Source organism: Gallus gallus, chromosome 1 (assembly GCF_016699485.2).
Source record: "Gallus gallus isolate bGalGal1 chromosome 1, bGalGal1.mat.broiler.GRCg7b, whole genome shotgun sequence".
Classification (NCBI taxonomy): domain Eukaryota; kingdom Metazoa; phylum Chordata; class Aves; order Galliformes; family Phasianidae; genus Gallus; species Gallus gallus.
In genome coordinates, this window is record NC_052532.1 from 176,894,390 (window position 1) to 176,917,363 (window position 22,974).

Genomic DNA, 22,974 nt, shown 5'->3' on the forward strand with positions numbered 1-22,974 from the left:
TACAAGAGAGCAGTCTTCTCCTTGAGTTACTTGGCTCACTTCAGGGCTTATTTCATCCACCCCTACTCTAAGCTGAACAGCGATAAGTTTTATATAACAAAGTTAGAATCTAGAATAGAAACAATTTCATAATTTTAATGGAAAAAAAAAATCAAAAAAGGGCAGCCATGAACGTTTAACTGTATACACATTTTGCAATTCCTATTTATCATCTCAACAAATAAATTTCAGAATTTCAAACTCTGTTATTAGCATGAAGTAACTTCAAGATAAAGGAAGAGCAAGCTGATATGTGCAGTTTGAGATTAAGGACAGGTCAACAGAAGAGAAATATATTGTTGGTTTTTTTTTGCTGTCTCAAGAGATTATGAGAATGAGAACAGTATATCCAAGGAAATGAGGCCCCCATGTTAAGTGCGATGTGTTCGGTAGTGTACTTCATTGAAAATGGAGTCTTTACCATTCCCTTAGTGAAACAATTTTTACCTTTTAAAACTAGTAATGATTGGATACTATCTGAGGCTGTGTCCCATAGTCTTCTGTCATTTTTAAACCAAGTAGAGTTTTAATTTAATAGAACAGCAAATATCATTTGAACGCAAAATATTTTGTTTTCAATGATGCACCTTTTTCCTCCTTTCTAGCTGCCAACGAATTACCAATGGTCAGGTCTCTATCAGCAAATATTTCATGAAGCACTGGATCAATATGCTGCTTATCTTACATACTGAAGAGCAAAAGCCTGGGTGCTTACAATCGACCAATTCATAAATATTTATGTTTCCCAGCTAAAATGCAGTTTCAAGAATGTTAAAAATTGTACTGATTAAGAAAATTCCAAATGTCTGAAATATTCATTCTGCTCATTGGATTCCAAGAGCATTTCTGCAGGACAGTTTGCATGTACTCCTTTATTCCTCTACAGTTGCTTCCATGAGACAGCTTTCTTGGTTTGCCAAAAGACCAAATCTTCACAAATTAATATAGAATAGATGAAACAAGCAATTGCATACTTGGCTTACAAGGAAGACAAGGTAGGCCTCTAATACTAAATTAGAAGCAGAGTCCACCAATTTAAAATAGAATGCTCTTTATATTGGTAAAATTGATAAACACAAACAATCTTTAGGCTATTAATCTCTTTGGTTGAAAAGCTGTATGGTTTTAAAGCATTTAAAATATTGCAGGAATAACAATCCAGAATTATTCCCCGTTCAGCCCACCGTTGTTAGTTATTTCTTTTATAGACTTTTATCTGAGAAAGCTTAAAATCCAATGAGAAAACATACTGGTAGACTTAAAGATAATTTCAAGATCATCATTTAAGGTAAAACTGACATAATCTTCAAGTATTATATATCACAGCAGTTAAGTGTTTCCAATAGCCAGTGATGTTTATTATTTTTAAATGTTACAGTAGCAGTTCTCATACTTTGAGAAGTTTGAAATGCAGGGATATAGAATGCAACTGCAGAAAGGATATAATAAGAAAAACCACAATGCACTGTTTGTGCTCATCGTATATAATTGTCTTTGTAGATCTTACACAAAAGCTTCAATAAACACTACTGTCTTTTGATTTGTACTGTAGGAATCCCTGACTGATATAGATAGGAACATTTGTATGCACATATCATATTTCTAGTTGTAGTTCTGCTGAAAAAGCATTACATTCAGATGAAAGGTCTATACATATTTAAGTTTTCTTTCACGTGTCTCTTACTAGCACTATTAATCAACATTTTGAAAGTATTTTATCCCCTCAATTTCCAATGCTGCTTTGCTTTACAGGTTGAGACAGACTTTCTTTTCCCTACCTTACCACTGATGAACAGAGTGACAGCTGGAGCAAGCATTTCACCCAGCAGGATCCCAGAACTGTACTATTTTCTAGCAATCAGTCATCTTATTCCAATAAGAATCTGGCACCCACAGTTAAGAGTCGTACACAGCAGGTGAAACATTTCTATATATTAGTTATAACATTCCCATGTGCTAACTTTCAAATACTCAAATTAGTGCAAAGTGTAGTTACAGAAGGATGTTCTTGATTCACTTTCCTACAGCTCATGGAATGGCTTGGGTTGGAAGGGACCTCAAAGATCCAGTTCCAACCCCCCGCCGTAGGCAGAGTTGCCAACCAAGTCCTGTGTGAGAACTTCAACCTGGGTTTTTACTACAGTATTACATTAGCCATAGCTAACTCTTTCTGTAAGGCACGAAGAAGTTTGTGAAGTACAGACTGCTAACTGTAAAGGTCTTGCCCCAAAACAGATCATCCTCTTGGTGAAGTTTAAGGTTTACGAGAGATTCAGATGTGCGATATAATAGTTCAATGAAATATTAGAAAAATTAAAGTGTACCTCCAAGGCTTGAAGAACCTAAGCCACTTGATTGCAAGCCAGTGCCAATACCTGAGCCGAATGGCGTTCCAAAACTAACTCCCAGAGATGGCTGTGGCCCTGGTATAAAAAAAATGAGAACAAACTTGCCTTACTCTTACATAGTAAAGAGGTCCTTCATTTATTTAAGTACTTGACCATGTGAACATCATCATTGCTTTCATCAAATCCTATTAAGACTCTAAACTTTACCTTACCAAACCTCCTCACATAGTTGTCTGCCTTTATGTCTACCTGATAAAAATCTAGGAAAACACTGATTGTAATGAGGTAAAAATTGCCCCAAATTAGTAACATGACAATAACACCATTTACCATTTCAAAAAGTTTCATCTTGACCTTTCCTAAGTGAAGCACTAATCAAAATCTGACAGAACTACAGGTAACATACTGCCACTTGTATTAATGGAACTGGAAAAGTGGTAACCTTTAAACCAAGAACAAAAGAACTGGCACTATTCTATTGATTTAATAAATAGGAATCTTCAAAATTACTCAAGTATTCCATCCAAATTTAAAGAGAACACTAAGATAAAAAACAAGACAATGACTTTATTTTATTAAATTTATTGTTCATTTTTTAAGCAAGTCAATTACACAGTAACATGACAATTCGAGGTTTTTTTTTTCCACACAAGTGATAACTGAGTTCTGTTAAGCTCTGCTACATTACACCATTCAGTAAGGTAAACTAGTCAAACCACCTGTTTTGATGACATTTACAAAAGGCACAGTTTTGTGTACCTTAAGGAACTAGATACATTCAAGATTTCAGAGTCAGAGTTTGTCCCATAACTAAAAAAAAGTTGACAGTGGCTCCCTGCACATCCATACTAAGGTGCAGGACTGTCAGAAACCATTTTCAGTCTGCCAAGGTAAAATTTACAGCCTCAGTTCATTTTATTTTTCTTACCTTTTTTTAAACCATTGGGAATAAAGAATCAACTTGCTAGCCCATTACTAACACATTTTAAAATAATTAATTCTGATAAATTAATATATTCTAACAGTTTTCACAGTACAGTTTTATATTCCTGTCTCTTTCAAGCAGTTTTCAGTGCACTAGCCAGTTTCATCACAAAAAAAATACAGTGCCAAACTCTTAATCCATAGGCATTTGCACCTTTCCTCAAGACAACCTTCTTTGTCTTTGAACATGCTTGATTTGCTATGTCTGAGTCATGATTTATTCAAATAGTACAATAAAGATCCAATGATTAAGTCTTTTTCCTTAACAGCTACTGAAGTTTGGGTTTAATTCCAAACGTGCTCCTTAACACCACAATACTTCCTATATCTAATATTTATCTGAAGTTTTAAATTGTAAGCTTTTAACATCATTTAAGTTTTTGAAGCTTTCAATGGAAAAATCACTTTGAATCAAGTGAAAGGCACTGTATATTAAAAAGAAACGTTTCTGCAAGGAACACAATTCTTACGTGATCCAAGCTGAATGACATCTGCATACTCACAAGTAGTGTTAAACTAAATTTTAAGAGCAACTAAGAGTTGTTTGCTTTCAGCCTCCGCTTGGCGGGGAACAGCCGGAAAACTCAGGCTAATCTTTCAACTGAAGTATACCAGATGCTTTAACTACAGATTTTCACAAATTCCAAACTAGAATTGTTTACATCCAGTTTGAGTACTGATCCGTCTATCTAGCAGCTCTTAAAAAAAATTAATAGTTTTCATCAATAAAAAGAAACCCTAAACAAGCCAGTCATCTAATAAACTAAAAGAATCCCAAAACACATATCCAGTTCTTTCAGAGTGCACAGGTTTTCTATCTCAGTAGGAGGCACTGTTAGTGGAAGACCTTAAAACAAAACACTACAGTCTTCCAGGCAAGGCTTTTATTTCCCCCTCCAAATGCAATATGCTTTTAAGAGCTTTTAAGAGCTGGTAAAAAACATTGTTCTAAAACACCTCAGATTATATAAAACAGGATCACATCTCTTAGGCTAACAAGCTTTTCACTGAGCAACAGTATATTTGCTGATTTGTACCATAATGTGCTGAAGGCATCATCACTATTTAAAGTTATTTTAAGTAAACAATTTTCAATAGCAAAAAAAAAAAAGCCAGTACTAAAAGATTCCTCAATGCCAAAAGTACTAGCAAAAATTAGCACTTCTGGTTATTATAGGTACGAGACAAATTCTTTAAAACATGTAATTTAACACCTCTATAACTTGCTATATTTGCCCTGTTAAGCATTTCAGTTATTAATTAATTGGACCCACAACGAAGAGTCCAGACAGGTCAGGAAAATCTTCCAAAGTGACATTCTTCAACTTTTAAATCACAGCTGGTCCTAACAGTGAACAAATTCAGTGTCACAACTTGGATCTGATTCTGACAAAGTAATACATTGACTAGTTTTAACCAAGGTTAGTACCAAATTACACAACAAAAAAATTAAGTGCTATGAAGATCTGAGTATCATTTTCTATCAACTCTTTCAAGTCAAAACACAATTAAGTATGCTACGAGCTTGATTACACATTGACCAACTCTGTACTTCACCAGTCAAGGAGAGAGTAACTAAGTTCTTGGGGTGAGGGTTTTTTTTTTTCTTGAAAGCAGAGGGAAGGTGAACTTGAAAAGCATTTAAGACAACTTAGCCTTGCCAGAAAAACATCAGTTTCAGTCTCATGGATTTACAGCTCTTAGCTCAGTAGGCAGGAGCTTCCATTAATATCTTTCATTTTAGACTCATCAATAGTAACAGGTAAACTAGCCACCATCATTTTAGCTTCCATGCTGTTAAAAATTGTTCAAAGATGCAAGTGGGGCTATGATTAGAACTGTAGCTACTACTGCACAGAAGCATAACCAGCCCCACTGCTATCAGTAAAGACGTGCTCAGAGTAAGAGTGCTAAACCAGGGAGAAATGCTGCATGCAGACAAGATAAACATAGTTTACTATTAACTCTAGCTTCAATAGAACAGCACAAAAACTGTGCTTTACTGTGCACATCACAATCCTGGTATCGTGGTTACCTACCCCAGGAGATCAGTGCAGTGCATCTTTGCAAGCTTACTTCCATATGGCCAGGATCTACTGGCTTTGTTTCAGTGGAAGTCAGACATGCCTTGGCATACAGAGAAAACAGATGTGGTGCATATCAACATCCAGGAACTGGGGAAACAGCCCCTGACCCCACAGATCCAAGTTTAGAAGTAGCTATTAAACCTTTGACTCCTGAACACAAATTTCAAATAAATTACCTTTTTCAGAGAAAGGCCAGTAACAGTAACTCTAATTTAACCTCACACAATAGACTTAACCATGTAAACATCAAATACTTTAAGAAGAGACTAACCTTCCTGATCCCCCAATATTACAGTACCTCGCATTAGATTTTAAGTTAAAAAACCAAAACTTTTAAGTCCAGATTAATTGTCTTGTTTTATTTTTATCTTAAAAACAGCAACAGCAGGTCAGGTATTACACAGACCATCCCTCTTCTCCACTCCATACACCTTACTTCATAAACTTCTCCCTCATAACCTTCTACTATCTTTCCTATATCCAACTCTAAAAGATCTACATCTTCCAAAGGAATGAATACGCATGATTAACTTCCAGTGGATAGATTTTCAAATTTATAACAAAAAGGTAAATCAAGCAAGTATTTGCAGTTTTACTGCACAAAATGGCACTGAAAGTTTTTCCTCAAGCAAGGAAAAGGAAACAAAGAAGAAGCAGTCTTCAAATATTTAAAGATTCCTGCAAAACTGAAATAATAGATTCTTCTCCACTCAGAAGAACAACAAAAGTGGTGGTCTTAAGTTGAAGCTAAGAAGTTTCAGGTAAGGTGTTGAGAACAAATCAAGAACTGCCATCAATAGTTTAGGAAGATTGAGATGTTCCTTCACAGCAGGTTTCTAAGACTTGAAGATCTCTCTGGAACAGTTCACACTTGCTGTCAAGCCAGCAGGTAGGTAAGATGACCTCATATTCCATCTAACTTTTTTTTTTTTTAAATGATATTCTAAGTACTCCAGAAGTGCCACTCAAAACATCATTCTACCTCTACTTCTCCAGGTTATCAAATAAGTTTCAAGGAGGGCAGTGGTATTTCAGTTTAAAAAGCAATAGACTTAAGTTCTTGTCTACTTTCGTTGGCACGTGCAAGATAAGTTTTGATGGCTTTGTTCTATCTGCACCAGCTGCAAAAGTGGTGCATTTTTGGCTTTTGAGACACTGTCAAAAAAAAAAAGCTGAACAAAAAACCTCAAAAATAAACCACCACCAAACCAACCTAATAAAAGGCAAAACAAAACAACAACGAGGAAAAGCCCACAGAAATGTTGTGCCCTTTGGCTCCTTCCACCACAAAGTGTTACAAAGAAGCTCTGAGCTATGAAGTCACCTTACCTCACACCTGTTGATACACATCAAGTCTGCATTTTGTTCACTCCTACTCTTAAGGGAACATTCATGTCTTGCCATCAGTGGCATCAAATCACTGATGTTATTACCAGTTATCTCGAAACAGGACCAAGAAAAGGAAATTGAATCCCTTGCCACAATTCATGAAAATGCAAGTAGAAATTTAAATTCAACACCTCAATTATGTGACTTGCACACACAATCCTATAGCGACCACAGACAGTATTAAGAAAAACAAAAAGAGACAAGGAAAAAGATGAAAGGAAAAAGAACTATTTTGGTAACATTAATAAGGATGGTAGTGTGGAAGCCTAAAAAAAATTATCAGTGCAACTACATTACTTCATACTGCTTCTGTTTAAAAGCAGAACCTTTTGTTGGCATCACTTCAACAGCAAAACAAGAAAGATCAAGAACTACAACAGAAATTTAAGAATATAAACATTTCATAACTTCCTCCTCTGTTGCATTCAAACTATTTTGGCGTAACCGTCTTTTAAGCTTATCTCCTTGCCAGGGCTGGAAGCACATTCTAGTTTCCTTCTCTGAAGAGGACAAGGACTGCCTACTAACAAATCAAACTCCTAAGGTAAGTGTCAAGTAAGTCTCTTATCAAAATCTTTCAAAGTTTGGCCACAGCTATAAGACAAGGGAGGGAGAAAAGCTGCTAATTTGACTTCCAGTACAAAGAGGCACACATCTTAGAAAAGAAGTGTTAGAATGCAGCTAACTAAACTTCTCATAATTCGCCGATGCACGTTCAAGTAACATTAAATGAAAGATTATTATTTCTGCCAAATAATTATACACCAATTAAGTTCTCTATATTCAAGAATCCCTCTCTGAGAAGCACTGGTTAGGATACCGATGTCAATTAAGGTGCCGTAAGTTACTACTTTTGCTATACATTTTCTTTTTTATTAGCAGTGGATCAGGTATTTCTTCTGCTTTAGTTTCCTCTTACATATACATGCGTTACACAGAATCACCAATCCACTTCACTTTCTCCACTAATATTCACAACAACAGAACAGCCAGCAAAAACTACCCCGACATCACCCTGATAAAGGGGTTGGCTATAAAATAATAAGTCAGACAACCACACTCCTATCCCTACAGATTTTTGTTCAACCATCCTTCCTGTTCTACAGTATTTTTCATTTTACAGTTCCAAAGTGCTATATAAAAATGCATTATTCATTTTATACACAAAAAGGGTGATGTGTCTTTAGATATTCTCTCCTTACTGATTCTTAAATAATTTACTATAACCACACAATTCTGGAAAGAGGCTATGCTAAATGTATTCAGAGATGTTACCGAAGAGCAAAGACTCACATTCCAAGGGGGTAAATTAGAACAATACAGTAAATATCACTAATACAAATAAATCCACAAGTTTAAGTATCTGTTGTATAGTTATTGCTAAGTCTACCCTGCTTTTTCTATTGGCTACGCATCAGTAACTTTACTCATCACAACGTTTAGAGTTTTAGTCTAACACAAAGGAAGACTGCATAGAAAATGTTACACAAATTTACTACTGTTGTAACACTAATAATCTATAACTTGAATGCACTCAGACCTGTAGCAGGCTGTTGCTGCTGAGTAAGTGTTGCAGCCATCGCAACGGCTGCTGCATTTGGTATGTTGCTGAAAGGGGTCGGTCCAGTGGTAACACGTGGCGCGCTCTGCCACTTCTTAGCTTCTGTTCGTCTTGCCTCAAACACATCCATGGCATCTCCCAGAAAGGTTTTCCTGTAGCCAAGGTATTGGTCCTTGAGCATCTGAAGGGGTGGGGGAAGCCATTTTAGTTCAGTGTATTTGACATAAAACTGTAACTTACTAAGAAAAAAGAAAGAAATCAAGTTATAAATATCATCTCCTTCAATTCCTTAAAAAGACCTGAAAGGACTTGGACAAGTTAGGAACTCCATAGCCAGAAGTTTTTCTTTACTTATACACTGCAAAGTGGTTAAATGTAATAGAAGGACGTTCTGAATGATACCGAAGTCTTCTAAAGTTGGTGTAAATCAACACAATTTGGTTTTATCAGTACACTAGCTGACCTAAGAGGCAAAATACAGCAGCATTATTCATCATAACAACTTTCTGTCTGTGCTACCCTTATTGCATAAAAATATCCTTTGCTCTACTTCACCTCTATTTCTGTCTTTCCTTGCTTGCACTTCTTTCTCAGTACAAGCTCAAAGAATGCATCAGAATTTCAAGAATCATTCTTGTTTTTGATACATTTTGTTAGCTAAGGTAACATACTGCATTTGCACTAAATCATTCCTTTGATTTTAACTACCAAATTTGTCTCCCTTTCCCCGCACCCTCAAGACCCCACCTTCTGTCACAGTACCTCACTTTGTCTTATGAGGCACTTCTACCTCTGTCATAGATGAGGGAAATAGGGATATCTTAGGTAACATAAAAGGACTAAATGGCTTCATTTCACAAACTGGTAAAACTGAATTCATTTACAGAATATCCTGAAATAAAACAGGTTTACTAAAAACAAAATAAAACCCAGTAGATGTAATTGAATTTTATGGAAGGCGTACTATTGCCCAAGTTTCTGGCTAAGCATACACTTGTTTCTGAGAAAAGGAGCACATTTAACTGTAGTGAAAAATGTCTTACTCTGCATTTTTATGTCTGAATTAATCAGAAATAGCATCTACCAGAAACAAAGATTTCTCTCATCACCGTAACAGGAGTGCTATCTTTGGTGAGAAAAGATGCTTGCGGAACTCTGAGATCTAATACAATGCCAGAGCTCAGAAATGCCATGAGATAATCCAGAACAGGCCCTAAGGCACAACGATTAAATTAAGTTCTCCACCTTACTGTGCCCAAGCACATTTTACTCTTCACTGAATCCGGATATAGAATGCATCTATTATATAAATACATTCATCAGCGAACCCCACACAAAGAAGTTTCAGGCCACATTTTACTACATCTTCAGACCTTTGAGGTGAAGTATATATGCAAGCCAAAAAGCCTTCTTCAGACAAAGGAATGAGTTGTAGCAATAGCTCTGCCTTCATAAATCATATTAGAGCCATCAAATGAGGAAGAGACAGCACTTTCAAAACTGCTCTACTCTCCTAGAGTCTATCAGTTGATAAACCAAATCAGACTGTTTGAATATCCCTTTCCAGTACGTTCATTTCCCTTATTTTTGAAGCTTTAGTTGCAATTTTGTTTGCACTCATGAGACTGGATCTCCCAACACGAAAAATCCTCCAAACCACCCTTTATTTTCAGGCAATAATAAAAATAACCTCTTCATACTGAATCAGGCCAACCAATTACTTGAAGATATCATTGCTAACACCTGGATACTAATCCAGTTCTTTGTATCAAAGAAGTGATGTATCACCACAAAGATTGCATCACAACTCCGGGCACACTCACATCTCAGGAGCAATAAGCACAATACACTTTTGGTACCCTTTTTGTTTAATTATGCTGAAATTATAAGCAAATCTGATCTATTCTGTACCTGGTATCAAAATGAGTTAACTAGAGCACAAATAGCTGACGGTAGGTGGCAGTAATCCAGTAAATATCCATGCTGACCAAAGCAACAAGATACAAAGAACCTAATTCCTACAAGAGCCTCAGCATTCTTTAGCTTCTCCTTAAAGTCAGTGTCTGGAAGTGTTTACAGAACTAGCAATACTGTGCAGAATAAACTTCGGGGAAAAAAAGCAGATTTTTTTACATCTATTTTGCAAAAGCAAACATTTGTATTGCGCTGTTTTATTGTGTTGGAGGTTGCTTTTTTGTTACCATGAAGAGTTCTGATACAGGTTGTAAAACACTGACATTTTGTCAGTTAGTCCACAACTGTAACGAGAAACTCGAGCTGGAGCCTACAGTGGAAAACCCAAGCCTAACTAGGGCCCTCTGATGCCCTACTGCATTAGCATTCTTTTAGCAACCAGGTTGAAAAAACAAAGCCAGAACACATTTCTCACCCACATCCTTCATGTAAAAAAAAACAAACAAAAATAACAAGTATCTTCCTTTTCCTGTTACCTATTTGAGTAAGAGCATATGTAGATTGTATTTGCTTGACATCAAGATGTCACTAACGAGCACAACATATCCACGAGCTCAAAAAAGAAATGAAGAACTGATTAAAAATGAAAAAGAATTTACATGAAAAGCGTTTTACAACTTAAATGACAGCTCAGTTGCCACCATCGCTATTGGCAAACGTTTCAAATTAAACTTCAGCTGAATGAAAGTTATCCTTTTAATCCAAGCATATCAGACAATCATTTTTAAAAAAACAATTTAAGAGAAAAAAGCATACTTGAGATATACTATCAGTTATTAACAGTGACTCTTCAGTTCTTTCACTAAACACGCGGGAACGCATCAAAGCAACATACCTTCACGTTTTCATGTATGGACTGAAGTTGTGCTGCTAAAGCTACAAATGTTTGATAGATTTTCTGCATAGCCATAGACAAATCTGCAAAAGGCACATAGAATATTGGTAAATGACAACCCTAATTCCAGCAGGAAAGGTTTAGTGCTTATACTATAGCAAGAAGCCCACTCTGAATCCACACAGAACAAAGCACAAAAAGACTGTATGAAAATTAATGTCTATGAGAAACCCAGTATTTGTGATGTAAAACCTTTCTTCCCACATACAGCACTAGTTTTTGAAGCATCATTTCTCAGGGCTCCAAACTTAATTTTGTGAAAAAAACCCTAAATAACACCCCACCAAAAACAAAAATCAAGAAAACCTGAGAGTTAAAAATCAGACTTCCTTGCAGTCACATATATTTTCTACTCTGAGTAAATTCAGTAGAGTGCTCAGTTGATTTTGTAAAGAGATGAGAGAACAGAAGCCTTAGTACACTTAAACACGATTAACAAGCATCACAGAAACTCCTTCCTTCTACTCACAAGCACATCATAAACTGATTGAATTTCACCAGTGGGGCTTTGTTGCCTATGTAAGTCCCTAGATTTACAATATCCTACTTTTCACACAGATATGGAATTGTTTTCAGTGTATTTAAACTAATGCAAAACTTTAGGATTAAAGATGAAATCTCAAAAGGTTTGTGTAAAACGAGGAGCTGACAAAAAGCATTTTTCTAAAAGAACTGCACGTACCAAAATGAAGGAAGGAAGGAAAGATGATGAGATTAGGTTTCATTTTTCTTGAAGGAGGCACATAAGGCACTGAAATCCAAAGAATAGCCATAAAGTTCCAGAAGATGAGATTATCTGTGTACCAAAAGCATCTGCAACTCCACAGGGGAACTTCTCCATTATACCTTACAATTCTTTTGGAAGAAGAAAAGCTGGGGAGCTTTTGTATGTCATCCTGTAGATAAGTGGAGCCAGTGAAAGCTAGGAATACTGCTTTCAGACTCTTTGCAAAGATGTGGACAATTTACTGATACTGAACTCTTAAAAATTCACACTTAAAAATTCAAGACATTCTGGGTCAATTTCTGAGTTCCCTTGTACGCTGAAAGGTTGACTGTCTACACATAGAACACACAGCTGACTAGATTTGCTGATAGCAGACTGGCACAGCAGATCAGTCCTTGCGCATGCAAGCAAGGAACCTTTACATTGCAGCAGTATACTGCTGAAAAGCCTGCGAAAGACTATCTTGGGAAAACTTCTCATCAGAGATGTGGATAAAGGGACATAGCAGCAAAAAGACAAAGTCCTCTTAGTCAGAGCCAGCTTGCTACAAACTGGCTACAAGCTTGTAACAAGCTGGCTCTGACTAAGAAAAGTTCTCATTTTGATCATGACTGGTCAGAGCAGACACTACTGTTTGTCTATTCAGACAGAGCACTACAAGACATGAGGTGTCAGATATCAGCCTAGCTAGATGGGACAGAGATGGGTATCATAGATGTTAATGCTCCCACTTTCGTGCTTTGCCAGAATCATCCATGAAGCTCAAAGAGTTATGGCAGAAAAAAAAAATCACAGAACATCTTTCCCAGAGAAGTCACCTTCATTCCTGAGCTTGCCGTTTTGACAGTCCTTAGAAAGGAGAATTACATCCCAGAGTCAAAGCAACTTCACTTCCCACACTCATGTACAGTGGTGGAGCTGTTTTAGTACTTCTCACAGAAGGGCACCTTTGTTGCATGAAGACCTCACATTAACACAGCAGGTAGGTACACGAGTCTCATTAATGGGGATGGAAGAAGGAAGGAATGTAGAAACCAAATTGAAATGAAATCAGATTTTCCTCACGATAACATTAACCTCTAGGAACTCTACACAGTGACAAACAAAATGAGTGGTCTGAAAGCAGAAAAAACAAAAAACCCCCAAAACAAAACAACCAGGCAATCCTGGGCCAAGTTAAGAAAAGACTGAAGAGCAGAGTGATTCCTCTGATGCTTATGAGATCATTAGGCATGTAAACAAGGAAAACAAGATGGCAAATGCATACACACTGCCAGAAAGGGAGCACAGAACTGGTCTTAAGTACTCTCAAATTGTCTCAGATGTGCCCTGGCCCCATGAAGAGCCCTGAACTTCCATTCCCAGCTCCTGTCCAAGAGCCCTAGCTAAATGTAGCAAAGACTCAGAAACCACTCATGAAAGAGCAAAAGCCAGAGAGAACATGAGTCTAAGATCATAACATTTCTTTACTTCCTAATTTTCAGATGCACAGAAGTTGTGATTTATATTCCTAGGCACCTTCCAAAGTTTCCAAACGACACAAACCAAGCACACAAAACTGCACGGAAAACAAATTCATTTTACAAAATTTAAAAGACTTCACAAATTCAACATTACATTCCAAACCACAGAATTTATCTGAACATTTGTTTCTGTACATTAAATGAGGAGTTTACTGTTAATTTTAGCTTATTAAGCCTATTATAGGTATCATATTTTTTTGTGTACGAAACATTTAAGTAGAAACATTTACCTTGTGGAGTTATATGTGAATTATTTGCTTGAGTAGCAAGATGATTTTCCAGTTCTTCTATTTGCTGCCTATACTGCTGCAGTTGTACTTCAAACTGCTCTACCAAGATTCTGAAGTAGCTAGGTGAGTAAAACAGTGAAGTTTAATCATATGATTTCATTCATTTGCCACCACTTGAAAACAAAGAACACACCACCGCATTAACTGCCTATTTTCATTTCATTACTTGCAGCAGGAATGTTTTAACGACATTCTTGATGTTCTTCTACTAGTAGAAAAAGAGCAAGGACAGCATTTCTCATGTCTATGAGATGAAACAAGCACTGATACTGTGAAGCATTCAGTACAGACATTACAAGAAAAAAAATATGTTAACTTAGGAAGTTATATTATTGCCTTTTTTGTTTTTTTATAAGCAACAGTAACTCACTCTGCTGGGGCTGTGTTTTCATGCTGGAGACCAGGAGGAGTTTTCTGTGTTCTTAATGCTATTTCTGCATTCTTTAGTTCCTAAATAAATGAGGAAAATTAATAAAATGTAAGGTTCTGAATTAAGTGTTCAAAAAGAAAATAACTACAATTCTGCAGTTAATTCACAAAATGTTTTCCTCCCATATTTGTAAGTTACAACTACGATAGAATCTGACCAGAAATTCTTTAAAGAATAGATTGGCATGAAGGTGAAGAACTGCAAATAACAATATATGTTTACACAAGATAACAGGCAGCAGTACACCCTGAAAGCTTGCTGATCATCTAGTTCTTTATACATCATCTAATCCAACCCTCCTCCTATGGGCAGAGACTGCCACAGGAAAGGTTTGCATTTTGTTGTACTGCAGATAGTCTTTAATAAATTAACAGGCTAAGGGAAGAAGAAAAATAACAGTCAAATGCAAGAAAGTAACATGCCTAAAAGAAATAACAAGAAGGGTTATTTTGCCTTTAAAAAGACAGTGTGATAATGCTTTTCCCATGGAAAAGATCTTTTTAAGCTTGATGATTACACTAGACATTCTGTTTAATACTTTCTAATAATACTACCATTAATCATTTCTCAGTGCCTGGTTCTGTTACTAATCAGAAGGAAATAAGAGAGCATTACTAACAAGTTTTTATGCTTTCACAGCAAATAATTACCAAAGCAAAACTACAGAGCATTTCCTTTCAAAGTTTAGGAGCCTACTTTCACTTTAGAATAGAATACACTTATAAACAAAGCAAGCAGTCAGGACAAGCCAGATGAAAGAAAGAGCGATGCAGAGCTTAACTTCAAAAGCACTTGAAGCAAAACTTGAGCTCACACTAGTTAGACAGTTAGTATAAAGACTGGTGAACAGAGTTGACTTCTTCATTAAGTAAATGTTAGACACAATTAGACACTTTGGCCCCTAATATTTTTCATTTTTTAAGTGATAAATATACTAACATCTCCACTGCTCCCAGAGCACAGCATGTGACTGCAAAAACCCCTCCACTAGCAGTTAAATATGCAACTGAAATAAAACTAGAGTGGGTGCCTATTCCCTTCTTTTACCTATATGAGTGGAGTGCTTTCCTGAATAAAGCTCTCCTTGCTGTTACACTTATCCAACAATACTGGCATCACAGATTTCAGTCAGTCACCTCCAGTAATTTCAAAAAGATCAGAAGGGATTCAACTTTTCACTTTGTTTACAACTGCTTCAGTTTGGAGTTTCAATGCCTTAACATGACTGATAAAGAAGGGGGGTATATGCTACAGGAAACAATGAACACTCAAACTCTACTTAACAGAAAGCATGCGATACCTGCGCAGTTTCCATTTTCAGCTTGTCAATATTAAGAGTGTTTCTTTGTAATCCACTGGCAACTACAGAGAGAAGCTGTTTCAGAGCTTTAATATCTTCCTGTACTTTAAGCATTGCTTTAGATGACATTCTACTAATTTCTTCCTGAACTTGTTTTTGTTCTTTCACAAATTTCCTAGAGAAGGGGAAAGAAAGGGGTTGGTAGGAAAGAAAATAATGTATTCAACCTGAAGTACTTCGGTGTTTACTTTAGTTGCATTATTCAAATAGTAATGAAGTTAATTTCCCAAAACCAAGTACTGAACAGTAAAACTATGCAGAGTAGCATTAACTCCTAATATACTAATACTGTAAAACAACAGCAAAAAACACAAGACTTCAACAGGAATTGTATAAACATGTTACACTGCACCCTGTCAGTCTAAGCTACAGATTCATATATACATAAAACCTTCATGAAGTGATTACTACATTGAACTCACAAATACTCTGATCCCATCATTCATCCTCTGTCAGCCTCAGGCTACTACGTTTTTCCTGCACACAGTCTGTAGTACTGCTTTTATGTTGATGTTACAGAGCATTAACAGAATACAAGACTTAGAAACAGCTGTAATAAATAAACACTACTTACTGTAGATTTTCTACATCTTGACAGATTACTGGAGGTAGATTTTCATCCTTTAGTGCTTTGCTGTCTCTACAAGACACAATGCATGTTTAGATGGTGCTTCAATACTGCCAAGCATTTTTACATGATTACTAAGTACCATGAAAACTTTCAAGTGACCAATCACTCAATTTTGCACCTGTTGCATGCATGCTGCATCTAGGAATGATTTCAATTAATGAATAGCCAGAGACTATGACAGTATCTAACACCATGGTGTAAGTACTGCACACAATTCACAGGAACCATTTTTCAGGCTATGTGACCAGTTTATAGTGGAAAGCAGATGAGCAGTAGGTATTGCAATTTGCTCCAATGCAGTATTTTAAAAGGATAAACCACCATTATTAATTGACCCATATTGCAAGAACTGGTTATTTACATTTACGCCTTTTCAAACATGAAAGTAGTAGAAGATGTAGCGTATCAGTATCTGAAGCTTAGCTGTTTTCTGAATGCAAAGAATCTGAACACTTACTCTGGTCTTGTTCCTGTTTTGTCACCTAGAAAATAAAAATTGTAGATGAGAAATAGAAGAGCTGACAAAAAACTTTAGTGAGATTTTCCATTAAGAAATGATTAGTGCAATCAATCTGCTTGATTTCTCTTGAAAAGATACAGCATATAAGGAAGAAGGTTTTAACTTATCCTCCCTCACTGATAAGTATCTTTTCAAGGACAATGATTCACTCGTTCAGGCACTAATCTCTTGGCACAGAAATTAACATAGTACATCTTTGTCACTATACAAGTCCCTTCAAATGCATGAGCAATTGCACTTCCATACAAAATCCATTCCTGCCTAAGCTTGCTGGATCTTCCTAAGAGTTCTACTGTTGCACGTTGTTCAGGAACAAATGTGATTTTACAGAACCAAAGGTGTTACTGCTTACCTACCATTTATAGACCCTAAACTAGACATCTGTGCATCTAGATGAGAAAATTAGCCCAGATGCCAAACACTTCTCTTGAAGTGCAGAAAGGAGCTGAAAGCAGTATCACATGACCAGGTAAGCCATGACTACTTCTAGTCACAGCCATGGGCAGTAGTTGCATCTCTCATGTCAGAGCAGTTTGCTAGTAAGCGTGCTCAGACTAAGAACCAGGACACTTATTCAACTGGTTGCTACTCAAATCCTCACAGCACCATCAAGCTAGAAGGTAGCCATGAAAGTATCACGAATACCAAACTTGGGCTGCACAAGCCAGTGCTCCTGCCAGGAGAAGCTGCTTGTTTGAAAAGTAGTAATTGCTTAGACTATCTGCACTCTGTCATCCAGCACCAGAACCCAGAGTCTCATATGTATTCCCAATACCTTTTGCAAAATGAACAAACAACAATCAACCAATGCCCCATTCCTCCTCCACTCAACCTAAACTAAACCAACAACCAAAGAGAAGCTGCACAAAACTGGGGAAAAAAAAATGACCCAAGTAAATACCGGGATTCAGACTCCTTTCTCAGCTGACAGCCTAGGCAGTAAAGTAAGTTTACTCTGCTTTCTCAGCCACTAATTTTTCTAGCTGTACTTTGTCTGAACAGTACCTACAAAGTGAAAGACAGATTTGAAATCATACCTAACTACTTATCTGAGCATATGCTCTCTGTTTTTGGCCACACGCAAGGAAAACTGGTGTACAAGAATAGCTTCCAGTAGCCATCTGTAAAAAACTACCAGGCAGCCACTCCTCAGTCTCAAAGAGAAAAATGTACTGTAATAAATTCCAGAAGACAGCATAAAGGTGCCTATGTTCTGGTACTCCATGGACAGCAATCTCACAAGCACTTCTTTTTAGTGGCCACGTCTCCTCCTTCCTTTTCTTCAGGAAGGAGAAAAGGTCAAAGCCATAAAACCGGAACTCTCAAACCTTACTCATCACAGTTTCCTCACGTAGTTGTAAAAGCAATTGTACCATCAAGAAACAAGTAGGACTGCAGAAGTAGGAATATTTGTCACGGCTGCTTAAGTCAATACTACCCATTACAAGAAACATTTCTAAATTAAATTGTGAATTTTGAAAAGTGAAAACGCAAACAGTCCTCTTCAGCATTTTCTACTGCTTAGCTTAGAAATCTCTCTGCTCATTGTCCTGACAGCAACAGCCATACACACACACACACCCACACACCAGCCACCAACCCAGTTTCACTACACAACAGGAATTTGGGTAATCAGTTCTCCTTGGGGATTACACCCTAACAACTGAGCAAAACAGTGCTGAAGAAGTCTGTGGTTCTCTAGGCCACATTTTAAGACACTTGTACATTAGGGAAGAGTTGTGCAAGCCTAATATCACAGCAAATGGAAGCCCCATGAGAACCTAAGAATTGGAGCTTTTTCATCACTTTCAGTAATGAAGTAAAAAGAGAGAAAGCCAGCATCATGCTGAGCACTCCAGTTCGGACAGCCAATATGCAAAGCACAAGGAGCTGTGTCTCCACAACTCACAGTCCTTTGTAAAGATGGTTTCATGAAGCCTCTATTAATTTTCAGACCTGATTTCAGAAGTCTTACATTTGGCTCTTTAAAAAAATAAAGATATTAAATTAATAGTTTTGATTCCCCAGAGAAAATAGGTGTTTTATAATCAACTTTAATTAAGATGCTTTAAATGTATAAAATCAAGGCAAGTAAGTCAACATTCACCTGTGAACACTCAATATTCCCTTAAATCTGAGGTAGCTGTAAAGTACTTAGGTTTTAATAACTAGTGTCAACAACCTAATGGAATGTAACAGATCCCCAGCACTAGAAATAGTGTTGAAGAATAACAGGTGAACAACAGGACATCTTTATTCTGTATGTTTTGTAGAGGAGGAGAAAGGGAGAAAAAAAATAAACTAAATGCATAAGCCACCTCCACTACACAAGTTTAAGAACTACTACTGTTAGAAACAACTGCTCCCCAAAGAGCACTTTTTGTATTTACAATGCATTTCTTAAACATTTCACTGTTCCCCCACCTAGTGGCCAGCTGATCTAACTGTTAGGAAATCAGCCATGCCTTTTCAATAAGCAGTCCTATGAGTCTTTTATTCCAGGAAGGACGCAGTATTTTGAATTCTGGTTCTCAAGTATGATGCTTGCTTATACCTATTTTAAAGAAAGTCACATTATGCTGCATTTGCAGCCAAGATTTTGTTTTTCTGTACAATATCCATAAATGAAATCAACTGACATGCTTCATAAAAGAAAGAAGTTAAAACCAACAGCTTTGATTCCACGTTCCTAACAGTGAAATAATGTCTCTGCTGTAGCACTCATAATTTGTCAACAAGTTACTGCATACGTTATCAATTTTAAATATTTTAAAAACCAAACTTACTCTTTTTATCTGAAGAACTACTAAAATCAATGCCACCAAGACCTTCATTAGCAGTACTTGAAGGAGCTGCAGCTGTCCCCAGAGTCAAGCTCAAAGCATTCTGCCCAAGTCCTGTTAAGATATCCAAACAGAATTTCTGCACTTAAAAGGCTGGTAGTTTAAATTAAAACCTCAGACTACCATGCTTGCTATTTCACAGTCCATTTACTGCATTTGGATTAAAAAATGAATAGAAAAACACATTTTATCAAGTTTCATAAAACTATACATGGTTTTTATGTAATTTCCTCACAATATTATTGAAATAGATAGGTAACTTATCAGGATTGTCAACACATTTGTTTCATTTTGTTTAATTTTTCTTCTAGAACTGAAAGACAGGAAGTCAGCAAATAACTGAAGGCACAATACTAAGTTAAAGGTTTTATTCAGACCAAGGGCCACCAATGTAAGGAGCAATCAATCTCTCCACAATTGAATGAGATACTAAGACAACACTGCCCCCTCTCATTTACAGTCAGCTTCCTTGAGTCAATTATTACTAAGATTTTCCTTGTATTTTCATTTAAAAAACATAAACAAATTTAAACATTAGGAAGAAACTAACAACTTCAGATTATTTTCTACGGATAGCAACAGTTTCAAACAGTGATGTTTAAAAATGACATTCATAATGTAAAGATTATATATAAAGTAAATATTTGATCATGATTTAATACAACTACACAATCTCAAGATTTTGAGGCAGGAGAAGGAAAAACCAAATCAATTTTCACCTGTTGCTGTTGTGCTTGTATTCTGGAAGAGTGAACCTCCTAAACCTGCTAGGGTCCCTCCCAAGGACAGGCCTGTGGAGGCAGTCGTAGTTGGTGCAGTTGTTCCACCTAAATTTAAGGTAAAGCCAGTAGTACCTGCAGAGAAAAATAACCAACAATAAAAGACAAGCTTCATGTAGACACTGCATTCTAATACACCTACAAGAAGTCTGAAATAATGAAATAATCGTTATAGTAACACAGTAATAAGCTCAGCTTTTGTTTTTTTCTCTGCTATTTTTTGAACCTAGAGACTTTCAAATTGTATGTGATTTTGTTTCACAATATTGTAAGCTTCATTAGTTTATCTGCAACTATAGCAAAATTCTGAGAGCTATCCAGAATGCTAGATAACCCAGAACACTGATTTTACAGCATAATCTAACAACTCTACTATCTAACATAGTACTCTCTACTCTCAACACACTCTCTAAGGATCTAACAACTACTACTGATATTTCAAAATGCCGAAATGTTTACGTTAAACATTAAAGTACATCACTTCCCAGTGCAAGGTGCTGCATCTGGGTCAGGGCAATCCAAGCACAGATACAGGTTGGGTGGAGAATGGTTTGAGAGCAGCCCTCAGGAGGATTTGGGGGTGTCAACTGATGAGAGATTCAACATGAGTCAGCAATAATATGTTTGCAGCCCAGAAGGCCAACTGTATCCTGGGTTGCATCAAGAGAAGCGTGACCAGCAGGTTGAGGAAGGTAATTCTGCCTCTCTACTCTGCTCTCCTGAGACCCCCACCTGGAGTACTGCATCCAGTTTCAGAGCCTCCAACACAAGGACATTAAGATGTTGGAGCAGATCCAGAGGAGGGCCACAGAGACTACCAGAAGGCTGAAACACCTCCCCTACAAGGACAGGCTGAGAGAGCTGGGGCTGCTCAGCCTGTAGAAGAGAAGGCTCCAAAGAGACCTTATAGCAGCCTTCCAGTACTTGACGGGGCCTTCAGGAAAGCTGGGAGGGACTTTTTATAAGGGCATGTAGAAACAGGATGAGAGGGAAATGGTTTTAAATTGGAAGAAGGTAGATTTAGACTAGATATCAGGAAGAAATTATTTACTGTGAGGGTGGTAATACACTGGAACAGATTGCCCAGAGAGCTGCCAGAGAGAATGCTCCCTCTATGGAGGCACTCAAGGCCAGGCCAGATGGAGCTTCAAGCAACCTGGTCTAGAGGGAGGTGTCCCTGTCTATGGCAGGGGGGTTGGAACTAGATGACCTTAAGGTCCCTTCCAACTCAGACTATTTTATGATTCACATGGGGCAAATTAAAAAACAACAAACATCTCATTGTTAGAGTCCTCTGGAATCAGAGAAGGACCACAAGGAAAGGAAGGACCACTTGTGAAAGACACAAACAACTGTGTTTAAATGTAGGCTCCTGGCATCAAAAAAACCTCTAGCCTTAATTATCATCATGTATGATGCAGTTTAGGTGAGTTATAGCATGATGAAAAGTGTTGGACAGTAAAAGAACTACACAGGAAAATAAATCTCATTTACACTTCAGTTAACTATTTCATGCTGCCTACAACAGGTAGACATTTCTCAGCTACAGAACATGACAAATCAGCTGTTGCTACCCTCCTAATGACTTGGACTACAGGTTGTCTAAATTACAGGATTTAGAGTAAAATATATATAAACCTTGCCTGCATTAGGCTTCTCAAATTTAAAGCTAGTAAAATCCAATAAGCCTTCTTACTGAAGAACCACAAAAATATGTAAAAGCTAGAATAAGATAGAACATAGCATAGTTTTAGAATGAAGTTAGATTGTAAAAACCAAACAAAGCATTTTCCTACCTGCTGCAGGAGTTGATGTAAGAGCAGAAGATAGTGACAGGCCACTTGCTGAGGTAGAAGTAATAGATAAAGCAAATGGTGTTGCTGAACCCGCAGGTTTGTTGAAGCCTAAACTAAAGCCTGTGGTAGCTGCTGATGTGGTGGCAGGTGTGCCTAAAAGAAATCCCAAAAATAATTATCATTTTCTGGATACTTTGTCTGAGAATGAGTACTTAATCTTATCTTTAAGCTGTTATCTTCTTGCTATTTCTGTTTAACTGTCACTAGCATCACAGCACTTGAAATTGCTTGCAGCCAATGAAATATTTCCACAGCACCTTCAGATACATTTCAAAAGTATGTTTCCTCCAGAATTTCAAGCAATCTTGGAGTATAGATTATATCCAGAGGTAATTTAAAAGTCTAAAATAAAAACTTCTACCAAACAGATCTGACTGAAAAAGAAAACAAAATACTGGTAGATTAAACTATAGTGCCCACAATACGGACTAAATTCTCCCTTGGATGTGCATATCAGCATGAGAACAGCTACCCTTTCAATTCGCAAACAAGAAAAAAGAGTTGAGATGTTACTCCCTCCAACTTTGCTTTTGAACAGTTGCGAAGTTCAAAACTTCTACTTCCTGCTAATTTGACAGTAAGAATACGTCTTCTGTTCTAGAACATGTATTCCAAAGGAATTTATACATACACACATCACAATAACAAGCATAGGAAAAACACTGTATTCTCAGTAAGTGCTGTATATCTGTTTCCAATGACATTTCATTCAACCACAGAAAAGAATTAATATTCACA

The 22,974-nt window shown here is 36.9% G+C and overlaps 1 protein-coding gene across 6 annotated transcripts in view; it reads right to left on the reverse strand.

Annotated features, from left to right (window-relative positions):
* Positions 1-22,974, reverse strand: part of NUP58 (nucleoporin 58) — a 39,990-nt gene that overhangs the window by 11,124 nt on the left and 5,892 nt on the right. For 3 of the 6 annotated variants that reach the window (XM_015278007.3, NM_001030829.2, XM_015278003.3), the window contains exons 4-14: positions 22,177-22,329; positions 20,321-20,455; positions 19,545-19,655; positions 16,696-16,720; positions 16,182-16,247; positions 15,548-15,722; positions 14,188-14,267; positions 13,758-13,876; positions 11,218-11,300; positions 8,388-8,589; positions 2,364-2,462 (exon numbers count right to left, since the gene is read on the reverse strand). In XM_015278007.3, the coding sequence (XP_015133493.1) occupies positions 2,364-2,462; positions 8,388-8,589; positions 11,218-11,300; positions 13,758-13,876; positions 14,188-14,267; positions 15,548-15,722; positions 16,182-16,247; positions 16,696-16,720; positions 19,545-19,655; positions 20,321-20,455; positions 22,177-22,329 (1,248 nt within the window). The remainder of the gene's footprint in view (positions 1-2,363; positions 2,463-8,387; positions 8,590-11,217; positions 11,301-13,757; positions 13,877-14,187; positions 14,268-15,547; positions 15,723-16,181; positions 16,248-16,695; positions 16,721-19,544; positions 19,656-20,320; positions 20,456-22,176; positions 22,330-22,974) is intronic. The other 3 variants (XM_040700150.1, XM_040700148.2, XM_015278013.3) reach the window with 1 other exon arrangement.